Source organism: Drosophila bipectinata, chromosome 3R (genome assembly GCF_030179905.1).
Source record: "Drosophila bipectinata strain 14024-0381.07 chromosome 3R, DbipHiC1v2, whole genome shotgun sequence".
Classification (NCBI taxonomy): domain Eukaryota; kingdom Metazoa; phylum Arthropoda; class Insecta; order Diptera; family Drosophilidae; genus Drosophila; species Drosophila bipectinata.
Window position 1 is genome coordinate 17,003,835 of NC_091739.1, and position 17,989 is coordinate 17,021,823.

At 40.7% G+C, this 17,989-nt stretch overlaps 2 protein-coding genes and 1 long non-coding RNA gene across 4 annotated transcripts; 2 read left to right on the plus strand and 1 right to left on the minus strand.

Annotated features, from left to right (window-relative positions):
- Nucleotides 1-461: 461 nt before the first annotated feature.
- LOC108130337 (arrestin domain-containing protein 17) lies at nt 462-2,832 on the plus strand. The gene is made up of 4 exons (XM_017248733.2): nt 462-625; nt 1,084-1,487; nt 1,565-2,159; nt 2,648-2,832. The coding sequence occupies exons 1-4, from the start codon at nt 511-513 to the stop codon at nt 2,830-2,832; spliced, it is 1,299 nt and encodes a 432-aa protein (XP_017104222.2). The 5' UTR covers nt 462-510.
- Nucleotides 2,833-4,103: 1,271 nt separating this feature from the next.
- Nucleotides 4,104-11,100, minus strand: LOC138926586 (uncharacterized). The gene is made up of 3 exons (XR_011443149.1): nt 10,888-11,100; nt 10,665-10,798; nt 4,104-4,760 (listed from the first exon to the last, which is right to left on the minus strand). It is a non-coding gene; the product is annotated as an uncharacterized lncRNA (long non-coding RNA).
- Nucleotides 10,964-11,999, plus strand: LOC108130433 (uncharacterized). 2 transcript variants are annotated; one of them, XM_017248849.3, is made up of 4 exons: nt 10,964-11,044; nt 11,100-11,478; nt 11,552-11,652; nt 11,702-11,842. In XM_017248849.3, exons 1-3 carry the CDS (start codon nt 11,029-11,031, stop codon nt 11,646-11,648), a joined length of 492 nt encoding a protein of 163 aa, XP_017104338.3. In that variant the 5' UTR covers nt 10,964-11,028; the 3' UTR covers nt 11,649-11,652; nt 11,702-11,842. The 2 variants fall into 2 exon arrangements, with proteins under 2 accessions (XP_017104338.3, XP_070137353.1); XM_070281252.1 differs by having other exon boundaries at nt 11,014-11,044; nt 11,530-11,652; nt 11,702-11,999.
- Nucleotides 12,000-17,989: the final 5,990 nt, after the last annotated feature.

Here is a 17,989-nt window from a genome sequence, read left to right on the forward strand (position 1 = left end):
ATTTTGAATAATTTTATCAATGGCTTTTAATATTCAAAGTACGAACAACAATTATTCCTAAAATCAGAATCCCATTTGCCACTTTATTGCCCTTTTCATTCTCAAGTATCAACTATGTTAATACGAAGTAGGTCTTATCACAACCCCTTCAACATAAGCGTTTTGTGTGGAAAAATGTCCATTGCCAAGGTCTGAGGTTCCAAAAGTTCCGATAGCAGAAAAGTCATATAAAAACCCACTACTGAATTCATCCAAAAACAAAGTTCGCTCCTCAACTGCCAAGGGCAGAAGCTATTCCGGCTCTTATACCGATCTAAGACCAAATTTCCATTCCAATTCCATATCATTCCCGGAGAAACACGATCGCAACTGGGGTTCTTATCGCTTATCTTACGACGCCGACGGACCGCAAGCAGTCCAGAAGTTTTGTACTTAAATTAGTCGCAACTCGTTGCCCGGGCCATCGGTTTTAGCGGATTGCTTTCCCGGACCTTAATTATTTGCCCAGAAATGGTCGTTACGTGTGAGATCAGCTTCGACAATAATAGACACGGCACTTTCTACGCCGGTCAATTGGTCAGCGGCTGTGTGACCCTCAAATGCGACAGACCCAAGGAAGTACAAGGTAAAAACTTTCCACGAACCCTAATCCCTACTAAAATAGAATTTGATCAAACCGTTTTATAATTAGCAATACATGGCCAGAGTGTTATAAATATTTGTTCGATAACAAAATGTCTATATGTGAATTGTATATTTTTATGACGACATTGACTTTAGCGGGCATTCTTTGGCGAGGAATGTATAAAGTTGATTGATAACACGCCAAAGTCTCTTTTTTTTATGAAGAGATTATGGAAAGAATTTCCGTTGAGCTCAAATAACAAGCTAGGAGACATAAAAATTTAAATAATTTTAAAGGAAAGGGAAAACAATTTTGAATGACTAGTTGAGTACAGATTAAAGATGTTTAATCTTAACTTTATTGTATATATTTAAAGTCCATGGTGTATCAGTGAGTGGCCGATTATGTGTTAACTCATTCGTCGAGATAATACTCATTTGTGTTTTCTCTTCCCCCAGCCGTGTTACTCAAGGTGGTCGGCTATTCTATAACCAAATGGAGCGAAAAGAGTCTGGGCTCGACCAAACTTTACGCTGGCCGGGAGGATTATTTATCATCCAACACTTATCTGGTGGGTTCTGAGCAAAGTGAGTATGAAAACAAGAGCTGGCCTGGCCCACTTATTTATTTTTATCTTTTGCTAGACAATAACAGGCACACCATTCAAGCTGGGGTGCACAACTATAACTTTGCCTGTCAGCTGCCCTACCAGTGTCCTTCGTCCTTTGAGGGCCGTCATGGCTGCATCCGGTATATAGCCAAAGTTTTGCTCGTCAGACCCTGGAAACTTGACCAGGCATACACCCAGGGATTCACAGTGCTGAAAATGCTAGATCTGAATTTTGATACTCCTCAGTTGAGGGTAAGTCCCTTCTCTCCCAGTTCGGGGAAAAGAGTTAAGCTTTGGGTTGCCTTATTTCTCATAATTAAATTTGATAGTTGGCTGCACACAGCGAGGGCTACCGTACCTTCTGCTGTGGTCCCTGCAAGACAGATCCGCTCAAGCTGGAGCTTCACCTGCCTCAGGCTGGCTATGTGCCCGGTCAGCGGATTCCCGTCACAGTAGTGGTGGTTAACAACACCTCCGTGGCCGTCTCCGAGTTGCGACTGTGTCTGGTGATGCTGGTGCGATACTACAGCGTCACCCCAGAGCACTCTCGCGTGGAACGCATCATCATTTCGCGAGCCAAAGGCGACTCTGTGCTGAAGCAGTGCACCCGTTCCCTGACCATCGACCTGCCCATTCCATCCACGCCACCTACCTGTGTGGAGCTGAGCAACCTCATCCAGATCGCCTACCAGCTGGAGGTGGAGGCGCTAGTGAAGAGTCTTCGAGAGCAGCAGCTGATGGTGATGCCGGTCACGATTGGCACCATTCCCCTGGCAGTGTCCGGAATGGTGGTGCAGCAGCCCCCCAGGCGCAGTGCTCATTATGAGGGTCCAGTCTCCAGGAGGGATCCACCCGGTGAGCTGCCCCTAGTCGCTGCCTTGGGAAGTGTCCCCAACGATCTGACACCCAGTCCAACGGATGCAGGTTAGTGATAAATTGTTTCCATTATTCCGAAATTACGTGCCCCTGAACTTGTTTCCGATTAATAATATTCTTATCAATCCATTTATCAAAAAATACGCTGATACGTATCTATTGATTGCGCTAATGCACATGTCAGAATGCCAAAAAAATTATTTAAATGCAATTAGAGTGTTTGGCCCATTATGTTCTTATGTTTTATGTGTAATAAATTAAAGCTGAATCAATTTTTTTGCATCGATTAGAACATTTTCCAAAAATTTAAGATGCAAAATCAGAAACCAATTTCGCGTAATTTTTTATGTTTAGCTAGAAAAATACATGAGTGAAATACATATTAAAGCATTGGTGGCCAACAAAAAGCTTTCTTTGCTTGTATACGCTTTTTAAATAATGTATGATTCATCTTTTTTTTAAGGCTCTTAAAGGAATATTTTATTCAGATCCAGTTGATTAATAATAAATATTTGGTTATATTTGTATTTCCCTAGATCCACCGAAATACGAGGAGTCCAAACACACACAGAAAGGCAACATTAACGAGGAGGAGGTACACGCCTTTGGAGTCAATGAGTTCGCCCCCCTCTACCCGGTCTACAGCATCCCCAGCCCGACGCCTGTGCTTTCGGCCAATGCGCAGAATGCTGGCTTCGTCAACCAAAGCTTTGTTAAATAAAGATTTATAGCTGAAACTTTATACCTTTTTTTAAAATGTTGCCTATAAAATACCATACACTGTTAACTCTTATAAACTGTTATATCCTAAACTTCCTATACATTTTAAAGGCCTAATTATAAGTCTTTTGTAGAAATGGGTATAAAATTTTATGTTGCAAAAGGACTAAAATGTTATGTTGCAATAGGACTAAAATGTTATGTTGCAAACGGACTAAAATTTTGTGTTGCAAAAGGACTAACTATAAAATGTTATGTTGCAAAAGGACTAACAGTTTTGATTTTTATTTTTGGTATAAAACCGTTTACGCATTTTTCTGTTGGCAACATTTTGAAGTTCTCTTACTTTGGGTAAATATTGCTGGATGAAAATGGACTTTGTTCCTCATTTTTTCCTATTCCGTTTAAGCTAAAGGATACACAAAAATTGTTAACAGAACATTTTCCATGTTAGGTACATCGGTTTTGTTGCAGAAGGACTACAATTTTTAACAGTAAGTTTTGATGTTGGCAACATGTTGCTTTTGGTAGTCATTTTTTAGATAAACATCCATAGCTAAAAAAAACTACGAAATCAGGTCATTGTATTTAATTTTATTTTTCACTTTTTTTAATTTGTTTAAACAAAAATGATAAGTCATAAATCTACCTAGATTACAATTTTATTATTTAACAAACAATTTTTTTAGGGGATAGAAGTTTTAATACTTGGAATATAATGGTACAAAAATATTTATTAAAGATCAATAGGTTTTAAAACCAAAACATTATTCTGCTTTTACGGTGACGTTCGTTAAAACGCACTTTCCGTCTTTGGAGCTCTTATGTCCCGAAATATCTCCTTATCCCAATACGCCAAGGTATGCGGCCGAATTAAGTTTGTACACAAGTACAAGTATTTTGCGGAAAACGTTTTTCGGGCGTCGAGAGCGGGCATCGTAAATGCTTAAATTTAGCCTCCGGCACGCCCAAAAAGCCATCAACCAGCAGGGACAATTTTCAGGGTGGAAAACAAAACACAAAGCCACGGACATGTTTAGTTTTTATCATTCGCGCATTTGTTCGCGGACCCGTGCTTACCGGTGACCCCACTTTTCCACCTCCACTCCAGCAGCCTCAATGCACAACTTTCTGTTGGTAATCTCTTCGGATTCAGTCCTCCCGTCCTGCTGCCCTCCAGATCCTGCACATCCACACCTCGATTTTTCCAATTCATTCCAAGTATCGGGTGCTGATGGCGTTGGTGTTGGTGGTATTGGTGATGCTGTCGGTGGTAATGGTGGTTTAAGTGTAAGCGGATCCCGAGCAATTGACACTTGGGAATTAAGCATTGAAAGCATTTTGCCAACTCATAATCCGTCTTTCTTCTAACTAAAAATTCCACCTCAACTCAATTGAGTCCACTTGCCGGTGGCAGCTTAATTGCACTCCCACACGGATTCCAAGAATTCATGTAGAGCCGGAGGAAATACAGATAAAAATATTACATTAAATAATTTATTTCATAACCGCCAGAAGCCAAAACCAAGTCAGGGAATCAAACAACATTTTGGCCAATTTTTTGATAAATTGTGTTAATTAGTTTCTTGTCGAAAAGAGGAGTAAGCATTTTTTTGTGTGTGGTCACGTAGTATAGACACCGCACCCAGTCGAATCGAGTTGGCCAAATGCGCCGAACTAATGACCGCATTAAGTAATTTCCATTCCCCCCAAATGTCTGCTCAGTCTATTGAGAATCAGGGTCTGAATTCCGGGCAGACTACCCGTCGCATTGGGCGGTTCCTGCATTTAAATGGCTTAGTCAATGGCGTTCTCGTGGTAATTGGCATTTGGCTTCGGCATGTCCGAACGCCAAACAGGGTAAACTAAATGCATAACTAGTTTCGACTTCTTGTTCCGAGTGGATTCTGGATGCTTATTTGCTTGTTGCTGCAGAAACGAATTTTGGTGAAATTGTTGGTTATTTTTTTTTACAGATAGAAAAAGTGAAAAACAGAAAAACCAAATTAGTAGAGATTAGCCTTCGGCGCGAGGAATGTAAAAACATGCAAATGAGTTTGAATATTGAGCCGAAGCTTGGAATAAACCAAAATTGCCTTGTTTAGATATTTGGAAACATTCGAGTTTTTACGGCTTTGGAAGCAAAAACAAATCCCGAGGCGTTGCTGTTGAGACTTTTATTATTTAATTTATTTCGGTGTCAGTACAAAAGCCCATTTATTCATGTGTCAAGTGCCTGCAATTGATTCTGCCGCCCGCCTGCCTTGATTGCGCTCCTAATGGATTATAGATAATGCCGATATACGTGCCACACAGATAGACATGTTTAGCCCGATTTGCTGGCCAATGTTGTACATTATGGTCCGCCTCCCGACCATGGGAGGTAGCATCACCAAATAGACCAAACCCAACCGAAATTAGCATTTTTTGTGGATTCGATTTTCCCGCTTCGTTTATTTTTTCTTGGTTAGGTTGTTTTTTTGGCTTTTGCCGTGGGCTACGATTTTTCCTATGGCTTTGCCCTCGTAGTGGAAGCTGTTTCTGTTGCTTTTGCCGTTTTGGTTTCTGTTTTCTTTTTCTGGTGAAACGCAACGTGTTTTTTGTTTATCCTCAACGGTTTGCACCTTTGCCCCAGTTGCCTGCCTGTCTTTGGCACGACGAGTGTGTGTGTGTGAGGGTGCTTTGCGGCTTTCACGGGCATTTCATCGATGGTTGCTTCCAGCTAACCCGCCCAGAACCACCGGAAGGAGCCACCACCGCCCACCAAACCACTCGAGCTTCCTTCAGCTACATTGTGGTGGCGCCAGCTCTTCTGACAAACAATCGCAAGTGAATTTCCCCCAGATGCCAACGAATTTCAGCCGCTTTGACGGCAGCAATCTGGGAGGTTCTTGTCCTTGTGTTCGGAGTCCTTGTTTGCAATCGACAGCCGCCGGTATTTGATTTCGAGTCAAGCAATAAAGATGATTGGGCACTTGTGATTAGTGACGGAAAAGCAATTCCCCCACAACTAAGAAAGCCTCAAAAATTGCTTCTCCAAATGGTCTTTCTTTCACTTCGATTGGAGCTTGTGGAGCATTATTTCAGACAACTTTCAAGGCTATTCTCATTACGGCTTCATTAACAGGCAGCTCGTTGCTCGGTCGCATGCTCTCTATAAACCAGAAAGTTTACCCAATTCTGGCTAATGGCAAAAACTCATCACGCTCCTTTGGGAGCCAAAACTAAAAACTTTATTGTCACTTGTACGAAATGGAAGAAATCCAGACACCCATACCTTCCTGTACAAAAATGGGAATTGACAAGATTTAAGCCCGGTCTGACTGAAGTTTTGTGTCGACAGTCTAAGCCACTTTTCCGAGATGCAGCGACAACAACCAAATGCAACCAAAACTTTTCCAGTTTCTCACTAGTTTCTTTACCAAAAAAAAAGCAGTAAAGTACATTATATTGCACTGAGAGTAGCAACTTCCGTTCAATAGACAGAAGGTAGCAACTTTCAGGCAAAATATTAACAAAATGAGGTTGCAAAAAAGAGGTAATAGAGTGCATCAATGAAAGCTTATTTTAATAATTTAAGGCCGTTTTACTTTGGTTATATATTACTTAAGTATCACAATTTTTTTCAAAAAAACCAAAGTGGTTGAAGGAAAAGTTAAAGTGGCTTTTATATTTTTCTTGCATTTATTTTTCTTGATGCAGCTATCTTAGTTCCGTCTTCGTTTACTCCCAACACACATGCTCTCGGTGTCAGAAAGTTGGTTAGCCCAGTCAAGTCAAGTCAATGACTGACTGAAAATCAAATCTGGTGTAACGCACAGACACTCTGGATCCATTGAGAGGCTGTCGGCTGTTGAAAAGAGTCCGGGTCGGTGCTCGGAAAATTTCATAAATCAAAGTGCCGCCCAAGAGGTAGACCAGGACCAAGAGGCATGCATTGGGAGGATCCAAGGAACAGCAGGATTCAATGCACGGTACTGTAATTGCTTTATGCTCTGGAGCGTGATGCGGTCAACTCAACAACGGAACGTGAGCTAGTCATTTTTGAAATGGCCCAGAAACAGGCAAGACCTTCTTCTCCTACTCCCGACTCCCAAATATCTTTGCTGCTTTACACACATTTAGTGAAATGGAAAAGTTGAAAAGTTTTACGATATTTTTTGGTTAGCTGGATATCCGATGCGTGGCTTAAGGTTATGGCAATACAGGCTGAGGGCAGCAGCAAGTTTCTCTTGCCAGCTAAAAATCACCGGAGCTTAAAAGTTGTACGTACCTTGTCGCATTGAGGTCAAACGGCAAGGATATTTTATCTCAAAACTTGCGGACAACTATGTCCGCTTTATGATACATACTCCGACCCACCGGAGGGGTTATCGATTTATTAAAAATGAACAAGACTCGAGAATCAGATGGGAAATATACTTTAAAACTAGATTATTAAAGGTATGCTTTTCAGATTTTTAAAATCCATCAAATTGCATGGCTTGGAGCAATAAATTAGGAGCATGGCATGGAGCTGCCCCTGCAACTCCACCGCCTCTTTGGCTTTTATGTGGGTCCTAAAAAAATGATGTACAAGCGGATGATAAAAAGAAGATTGCAAAACATCAACCGAAACACCTCTGGCCAGAGTGCATCGCACTCGAATGTCAAAGCTAATAAGCAGCTTCAACTTCGGCGGCAAATACGAGTATTTTCCTCGCGGGACGAGACTGGCTTTTTTGCTGTCGCTTCTATTTCGTGGCAGATTTATGGGAGAATATAAAGCACAGGTGTGTTGACGTTGAGGTTAGGCAGGTGGCAAAAGTTTAGTGCCCACATGTGGATGTGTTTTTCACTGTGTTTGTTTGTTGCTCACTTTTTAGCCAGCTCCTTTGGGCAACGAAGAGAAGAACTGCATATACCATGGTACCGTGGCATGCCATGCCATGCGGCTGCTTCTAATTAATGAAAGACTTTCCTTTGCCTTTTCTGCCACTGTCGATGCATAAAGAAATTTTGCTAATTAAAAATAATCGCAATGGCAAGGCTGCACGAGCTGCACTAGCTGCACGGGTTGCACTGCAACTTTGTCTTTCGTCCGGAATCCGGATGGAAAACCCTTTCCAGCCACCCTGCCAGCCGTGTTTCCTGTTCAGTGAAATTCCCCTGAGCAGGTGGCCATTCTTTGTGATTATTTTAACAACTTGGCCATGTTGCTGCATTCGCGCTGAAAAGCCAGTAAAAGCGATTCTGGCCATTGTCATGAAGTCGTACAAATTGCTAGCGGGCTGCAAGTAATTGTCGCTCTGGCTCGTTGGCGGAGGATTTGGATTTTCGTATTTTGGAATTCGGATTTGGCGGCTTTGACTGGCAACATCATTAAATGTTTATATAATGGAATTACTGTGATTTGTTCCAAGCGGAAGATTTATTATCGCTATGCCATTTTCCAGGCGAAAAAATCGCACAGGCTTTGCGTTCCGCTTCCCTGATGACAGAGTGCAGCCAGACGGCGATGGTTTTCATTTTCTGACACAATCGGGGTCGTTTACATAAACACTTCTGAAATTTATTGCTGTCGGCTACGTGTGGGTTCGTATGACTGTGTCTGTCAATGGGAAAAGTTTATGCATTTAATTTGTTCAAAATTTGCTTACAACTCAAATTGAATTAACCTGATGACTCAGTGGAATGTGAGACCTGCTCCCCCGTCGGAATTCTACCCACAAACTTCTCAAATATATGGCATTTAGCATCTGCATTTAACGAGTGGCGAAATCCTTTACCGAAACATCTGAACTGTTGGGTTGCATGATGTTAGTCCTTCGGAATTCGCCATATGCCAACTCATTTGCATTTAAAGTTTTCCCCCATATCCCTGTCAGAAGTTTTGCTGTAAACATATGCTCGAAACACTATTAGGTCTTCATCAAATTAAAATATGCTTTCCCCGCTGTGAATAATGGCTGCAGCCATGGTTGAAATTAATTGCCTGCAAAACTATACAAAAGTCATCTTCATGCTCCTTCAGCTCGAGGAGGTGCACAATTTCTGCAGTTATCAAATAAATTAAAAGTTGACCAAGGACCTAGAAACAAAAGGAGGAAGCTGAAGCTGGAAAATCTCTTAAGTCTCAGTTGAGTTGTTCAAACCGCTGGGCGAGTGTGTGTTTTGTGGGTGGGTTATTTCCCGTCCAGTGTTTGGGCTGTGTGTGCCAGTTTGACAGAGATTATATCAGGATTGTTGGATTTGGGGGACATTGAAGTGAAAGCTTAAAATGAATTTGTCTGACAAAATAAAATACCCATGCATAAGTGAAATTGTTTTACTTTGCCGAAGGATCAGTAAGTGGCAAAGAGATGTTCTATATAATTAAAAACAAAAAAATAGGATATGTCAAGAGTAAATATAATTCCTTAATGGACTTTAAAATCAGTTTTCGGCTCAAAAAATTGAGCTTTGCTCTCATGTCAGATCTGCGTGTAATTACACATGTAATCCAATAGCTCATGTTATTTTATGTTGTTTACATTCCCATTGACCATCCACATTTTTATTGATCAGCGCTTAAGTCATTAATGTCATTGGCAAATGTGGCTGGAAATTTCTAGAAAATAAATTGAGCAAAGCCTCCAATTAAAGCCACAAAAATATATGTTTGCTGACGATGTTTCCGCATTTTTGCGCCAATGTTGGATATTTTCCATCGGTCTACCCATTTATTAGGCTTGTGGTGTGTCATCGAATTTGATCAACTAAATTTGCCACTTTCTGATTTGGTGGACCAGTGGCAGATTCCCCCCGGTGGCAGATTGGGTTTGCATTTAATACCTTTTACGTGTCCGTTTTGCTAATTAACGTCCAACGACGGGACGGCCAGGGTAATAAATTGGATTTGCTGTTAACATTTTAGTCAGTGTTTTGTCATTACGCGCCGTGGGGATTTGTTGTCACTTCTGTGGCAGCCGGTGTTTGTCAAAATGCCAAGAAAAAATAAACATAAATCTGGGCGCCTTTAAAGGGAATTGGCTCACTGGCTTTAACGGCCCGGGTGCGTGCTGGAACTTTGGCCAAGAATCGGCCAAGACTTGGTAACCAATAACGCCCAATGTTCATAAATAGTTCATTGCATTTCCATTAGGCACTTTGTGCGAATCCGCACCGGGCCGTTCATTGACCTAATGTGTGCAATTCATTATGTGCAATTAGAGTTCAATTCAGAGGCGATGCCTGGTCGAAGTTCAAGGATCGTCTAGGCCAGCCTCTCGAGGCCATAATATATCATTAATGGCCTCTACTCTCGGTGCGGCAGCCTTTTGCCGTTGCCGTTTGTCCTTACCCTTACCCACTGCCAAGGAAACAGAAAAGTGTAACAATAATGGGCTCGTTTGTTTTCATTGCACACGTGCCAGAGCCCTGGCTTTGGTTAAATGTGCTCTTAATAGACACAACATTTGCGGCCGTGTTTTTGCTGGGCAAACATTTGGTCAGGTCTCCAGCTGTAGGCCAGCGAATCTTTTTCAGGCCTTCTCCCCTTTCGTGGGCCACTTTAGTGGTTCGCATGATGGCGGCTCAGTTTCGTCATCGAGGGCCAGAAAATGAAATTAAACGCGCGAATGCATATTTAATGGTGCAAAAATGTGTGGAATAATTTTGAAGCAGATTTTAACAAACTACCTAGTACGTTAGCTTAAAAAAGTATTATTATTTTTAAAGCAAATAATTATTTTATAATAAAACTTTTATACATAAAAAAAGGTAAGAGTTGAGTCGATTTTCAGAAAATAAACTTATAAGTAAGAATACGGTTTTTGCGGGGTATTCTATAGTCTACTCCCATTTGATACTCACATACTTCAGGAATATTTTTGAACCACGCGTATCCTTTACCATAATTGCATGCATATTGCTTTCATTAATTGTATGCGATATTTTTACAGAGATTTTTTGTTATTATTCACTGCTTCGATTTGCCATCCTGATTGCTGAATTAAAAAATTAATGAATGAATTTTGAAATGCCAATGTGAATTGCTGTGTAAATAAAATCCCGCAGTCGCATTGCAGGCACTCACGTATAGGAACGATATTCTCTGTCATTTTCATTATTATTAATTAACACTAGCGGCATTAAAGCAATCTTCGCTGAATGATGAATTTACTGTTGACACTGGAAACTATAGTGCATATTTATTTTGGCATTAATTGTGGCATAAATGTTATTCAACGAAAGTAAGCTGTTTAAAATTATTCACACACAATTTGTACGACACTGAAATATTCTTAGACTCTAAAATGGAACTGATGGGACTTATGGACGGAAGTGGATCCAATGTAACTGTAGCATCAAGTGCATCGCGTCTTGAGCCAATCCCGATAGTCGAAATATCTAATAATAAAACATCGGCGGCAGATATCCTGCGAGGAAAGAAGATACCCATCACTCGGCTGACTCCGGAATCATTGGCCAAGGCCAAGAGTCACACGAAGAAGGTGGAAACTTTGCTCAAAAAGGACCAATCTGAATCGTTAATATCCCTACGGAGACCGAGCGATCAATTTCAGAGCTCTCTGGTCGAAGCACTGGGCCCTTTTATGTATCTGAAGAAGAATGACGATGCTGCCGATGTCAGTACTCATCCCAGTTACAATATTATGAAATTCAAGTACGTATTATAAAGACATATAAGTATAATATCAATCCATAAACTTTCTAGACACTTAAATTCCTACGTCAAGTATTTGGATTCCAAGGAGAAATATGACAAGCAGTTTATGCGCGAAATGGAACACCTTATTGAAAGTCAGCGCAATATCTGCGATCAATACTTCCTGAAGAAGTGAGCTCAAATTGTGAAAGGAAGTCATAAAATAATCGTTTCTTTTCAGAATTCTCTGCTATAACACACGCTGGCCTCCGTTGCACACAAAACGGGAGCTGAACGTTTTTGTCAAAAAATTTTTTCAGCTTCCTCCCAAGGCTAAGGCTCGCGTCGAATATCTCATGAAAACTGATTTAAGTCTGGGGAACTAGAGTCCGCAAAAATTGCAAAAACAATTGTGCTATTTATTTCATTCGAAAATGGTTTAATTAGCACACTTGTTTTTGCAATCAAGCTAGCCATTTTCCAGCTAATTACTTTGTATAAAAAAGTCCATATACAATAAATTAAAAGCATAAATTGAATCTGTTGAATTAAATTTGTTTTTATTTGCGGCGGTGCGAAATTAATTTCGCAAAAACTTTTTCATTTATTATGGTAGTAATCTGAGCCGTAAGGCATTCAATAAATATGTACATTTTAAACGCTGTCATAATTAGATCTTTCACACATAAAGTTAAGTTCCTTGTTCGAACAAATGTATACAATTTCGTAATTACCCGACTTCAGTATGCCGCAGTTTTTTTTCCACTAAATTAATTTTAAGCCAACTGTCGCTGCGCATATTAAATATTTGATTTGCATTCATAAATTCAAACAATAAACGAATTATTTTATGGCCCGACTGGGTAACTATGTGCGAAATTGTGTATTTAAATGCTGTCACAAATGTGGCGAACTTTTTTCAAAAGTGTCCGATAAGAGAGATATGTTTTGCATGTACGAATGTCCTTTTTGCATGTCCTTGTGCTGGTTTATATGTACGTGTGTGTTTACGTGTACGTTGACAGGAAGTGCGTCATTTGTCAAATGCTATTTTATGACCGTTTTTTTAAGCTGTTGAATCGAGTTTTGTTTGTCCTGGGTAAACACCTGAAAAAGGTCAACTTGACAAATGTTTACTCGGCGAACAATGGCAAAGGAATGCTGGGCAAATGTTGAGCTTTAATATGGTAATGCCCAAGGCTGGAGTTCTTCTTTAATATTAATCAATTGACCATAAAATATATTGTTGTACTTTTGAATGGCTAGCAAAACAAACAATGATGAATAATTTCTCAACCGAAAGTAATTTGCAAAGGCTTACCTATGTATGTATTTGCGAAATCAGAGCTGTGAAAGCAGTCAGGCTTCTCATTGATTTACACATTTTCCTTTGCTTTGACTTAACAATTTATCAGCTCTGGTGGAAAATGTTTTAATCACTATTATGAATCCAGTGGAAATAATTTAAAGTGGTGGAATTCATTTCGAACAATGTGCAAAGTTTCACACCATTAGTCTATACTAGAATGAGCTTTTGCTTTTGCATCACAAAGAGAATGTTCCACCCCAGTACGTGCAACACACGAGATTAACAAAAACCGAAAACTTTGCTCCTTTTTTCCTGATTCCTTTCTTTTTTTTTTTGCTCTCTAGAGCCTTTCTGACACTTTGAAACTCCCATAGAAAATGATTCATGCTTGAGTGGTCTTTGGACCTCGAACCGTCGAGCATTTCTAATAGCCAACTTCAATTAATGCCCCGTTGCACCAATTTTAAAGTCGGGTCCTTATAACTGGCTGGGAGGAGCGGAGTGGTTTGGAGTGTTGGTTACCCCATGGGGAAAAAATCACAGTAGATGGTCTGGCATCCGCAGCTCACAGCTATAAATTATAATTTCCGCATACCGAGGCACCCTTGCCCACCCCGTTTTCATCGCTGCCCATGGCCAAAGTGCCGGTCATCGTCGGGCCACTCCTGGTTTTATGATGCTTATGGAAAAAATTCTTGCCACTGCATGGCTGCAAGGTGTGCGCCAATTTCCGGCACATGTGGGAGTGTCTGTGCCCGAGTCCTAGCCCGTGCCTCTGCCTCTGCCATCGTCAGTGTCCGGGTGCACTTTCGTATATATAATTTAAAAAATGTTTGGCCGACACCCGTGTCCGTGCTCATACATACATATGTTGCCAGAATAGCCGGAGAAAAAATTATAATTAATTGCGCTCCAAAGGAGAGTCTCAAAAAATAAAGATTAAAAAAAGACGAACAGTGTGCATAACTTAAATCCAGAAAGACCACTATGCTAACTTTTTATTTTTATCACGCATACGCAGTGTGTGCCCAAAAAAAAGTAAGATACTTTCGAAAAGTCTCGTGTAATTGGTAACTTCTGGCTGACTGAACATTAAACGAAAACATGATGTTCAACATAAGCTGAATGCCTCAATGCCACAGCTGAGACACTTGGCCCATGTCAAGTTTAAGTCAAGTTCGCAAATACCTTTTGATTTTTATGCCGCACAGCCAATTTCCCACCGCACTCATAAGCGCCATTTTATTTGAGCTCCTTATCCAGAACCTCCCATTTGCTTGGGTAATGAATGGTGTTTGTTTGCAGAACATATTTAACAACAAGTACCAATGCTGAGCAATCATTGCTTGCCAACTCGTCTGTTTTACTTGAGTGGGGTATTTGCACTGGCTCACGCAGTTTGCTTTCGGGGGGAAAGTATGATAAATGATAGTTTAAGTGGCTCCACTTGCATATAAATACGTAAAATGATGTTTGGTTGGGTTACTTTATAAAAGTTGAGTCTTAAATGCATGTTTATTAAGTTAGTTTGGCGCAAGAGCTTGTTCAGTGGATCAAATTTAAATATTTGTTTGATGCTGATATCCTTCAAGAAGTATAAACAAATATTTATTTATTCTGATATAAAGGCCAGAATATATTTAATAACAGATTCAATAAGCATGTGGTTTTTGTGAGGTGTTCGAGAACGGAATGCAAATAAATCACAAGCACCAAGCACCCATAAATATTCTCCATTTTAATTCTCTGTTATGACGTCCTCTTGCTTTATTGCATACATTTTAATGAATATTATTTAAAAATTACCTCAGCAAAGGGTAAATAAATTTCCTATGATATCCTTGATATCGTAGTCCATAATTTTTAACATCCAGGACTCCTTGTGGTGCACACACAAGTATAACTGCTTGCCACAAGCCAGAGATTTTTGTTTGTGTTGCTCGGGTATGCGGGAGTGTGTGTGTTTTGCGATCCTAGCCCGTTGGTCGTAACTTCCGCTCGCAACGCACACCACTTGAGTTTTGTGTGGCATTGCAAAATGCATTTTATACGCAATAAAAATACACTTACGGGATTTTTTACAGCTCGCTCGCTTTCATCTCGCCCGCCGTTTGCCGCATGCTGCCTGCCGCCTGCCGCTTACCGCCACGCCCCCATGCCCATACCCATACCCAAGCCCACGCCCATGACCAGCCCCATGACCCTCCCATTCCGGCGATTTCATTTCTTTTGGCGCCGTTTTTCTACTATAATATTTCCTACTTACAAAATAAAAACGAAAAGTCAGTTGGTCTGCTAGTGGCTTGTTTGCGTTGTGTTCTGTGTTGGTTAAGGAAATTTAATGAGCTACTTAATGTTGTTGTGGCTCTAGCTGCAGTTTGTAGATTCGCTTCCGCCGTTCCCGTCCGCCTTGCGACGACCGACTACCCCGTCACCTAACCAAGCACTTTACGATTTTAACAAGTTGGTTGTTAAATAAATTTAAATTATATTGTCGCTCCCTTTACAAGCCGTTTCTGCGGCTCGTTGGTCATTCCTTTGCCTTACACTCACATTTTCCACTTGTGGTAGAAAAGCGTGTGCCACAAGTTTATTAATACTTGCCCCAGCAGCAGGCACTTAATCATTTCGGTGGCGCAGGGGTCGCAAATCGGGGGCATGGGCATGGCTCCTGTAAAATATCGACAAAGAAGTGAAAAGAACTTGGGAAAAATGAATGCTAAAAATAAACACAAATAAATTGCCTCATCATCGCATTTACCTTCGGGTCATATTTTAGACCGGGTGATACGAAACTTTTTAGCCCCCAGGCAAAGGTTAAAGGTCGGTAATGCCTGTAAGAGACCACAAATTTGTGCTTTCGAAAATGAAAATTTAATCAAATATTTTTAGCATCGACAACAGTTTGGGTTTTGAGTAACAAAACTCTCCGGTTCATAGTTTCTGCGTAGCAGGAATTGTTAAAATATTCCATCGTCCAGCAAGAGTTTTTCGCTTTTGTCCAAAAATGCTTTTAAAATGTTTGACTTGCTAACAAAATGGCTGAGAATGCAGTCTCGGCTTTTATTTTGCTTTACGCTCACAAAACGAAAACAAAAAACCAGCTGCAGGAATGGAAAATGAATTTTTCCAGCCGAAAACTGTAATCTCTCGACAATGTTGAATGTTGTTGCAGTTTTAAGCCGTTTTCCGTTTGATTGGCTTGGCTACTTGTTTGGTAATTCTCCGGAAGATTTTCATATTTCAACTGGAAGAATGTCTTTGGTAAAAGTTGTGGTGAAGAATATGCAAAGCCCCTTTGATTTCCATTTCGAATTAATTGAACCATTCATTATTTGGAACGAAATAAACATTATGGGAGCACACAATCAGCAGACGTAAAAATCAACTGGCCTCCCGCATTGGATGTGTGTACTTGTGTATTTGCAGAGCCAATTTCCAATGCACAGCATGCAAAATTCGAAATGCAAATGCTAAGTAAATAATGTCATTGGGAAAGCGGCAACGACAAACGGCAAAACGGCAAAAGGCTAACTGAAAAAGGGCCAAATGATGGCGGTAACAATCAGCAGGGTGGGCGCAAATCGCATTAGGGTGCTCCCGTGGCCTTCAATAATGCCCATCGAATCGAAATGGCCCACAGCAGTAATCAAATGTGCTGCATGCACTATCGAACAAACAAAATGGATTTTCGATACTCATTGTTGGCCCTTGCAACCCGAAATTCCTGACCCGAAGAGAGAATTTCCTTGAATTCCCATCAGGTTTTGCATTTTCTCTACTTATTTCCAAGAATATCCTATGCTGCTCTTTGCTGTACAATTTACATTCATTTTCAACCCATTCAAGCAAAAATAGAAAGAGAGGTCGCCGCTAAAATGGTCGCGAAATAGACTTTGGCATTTGTGACGAGTGCATCCAGGACAAGCTCATAAATTGCAAAAATTCAGGATCGTTCGCATTGGTATCGGTTCGGGCTTTTGGTTTTTTTTTGGTTTGGCTTTCCATCGGTTATCACAGTGGCAGTGCCAGTGGCAGTTTGGCTATGCATGTTAAATGAAATTATTGCAACATTTTTTGTCCTCCAATCCCAACCCACATGGCGTATGCGTAACGTTCACCCAATTCATCAATCACCGCATTTGTCCCGTTGTTCTTTGACTTGTTTGTTCATTTTTTTGTTGTTAAAAAATGGTTTAGATTTATGCGACAGTTGCCGCAGCTTCGTTGCGCTGTGGACTATTTTTTCGGGACTTTCCAACAAGCCGTTTGTTTAAAAATTCTTTTCGCTTTCATCCACGTCAGCATCACTATATTATTTTGGCCACTTAAGCTTAAATTTTGTTTTTTTTTTGGTGCCTAAGGGTTGGTATTTCAGATGCAAATCGTTGGCATTTAATCCAATTTTTTCGGTGTGCTACTGCTACAGCTTTTTTAAGGTACAGTGGGTCATTGTATAAATTGAATTGTTATTTTCATGGGATTTTATTAGATGAAAGCTCTTTGCCAAAAAAGATAATTTTTCCATTTACAATAGAAACGCTTAAGTTAAAAAAAATGTAAACCAGTGCTTGGCTTTCCTTGATGATCCAGTCAGACCACGGTTTGTCTGACTGGATCGTTAGCACTGTTGGCCATTTTAAATGCTGCGAACACAACTCAATTAAGCCTGTAACCGCCGGAGCCGGCTCGACTGCCACTCTGGGCCAGAAATTCGCACAGCCATCGAGTTAGTGGGCTATGTTGCCCGGACGCACTTCGGGCCAATCGACGCCAGGACTGTGGATGTTTCCGGTCACTCCTCCTAACCCCTACCCTCAACGGCCAGCCCCTTCGTCCTTCTGACAGGTGTACAAGTCGTTTTGCCACTCCATTGCAGTTGGCCTGCGAAAGCGAGATTGTGTGTGTGCCGTGTTAATTACATTTGGGCTGCATTTGGGCAAAAGTTGCCCCTCAAAATTGAATTACAAGTTTTCCGCTTGCCAGCATTTAGCAAAAGTGTTTTTTGTTTTCACTTGCCGCATTTAGCCACACATGGCCAGATAGTTTGGCTGAGTTGGGATTTTCTTTGTTTTTTACTCTGTTTTGGTAAAAGTTGGCTCAAGTTCCTGGCCACTGATAGTTGAAAAATAAATGTTAAATGCTGCATTGCATTCTATAGATTTTGTATATTTTTTGTTGGGCTACGGCAAGCACTAAACTATACTTAAGGGGGAATTG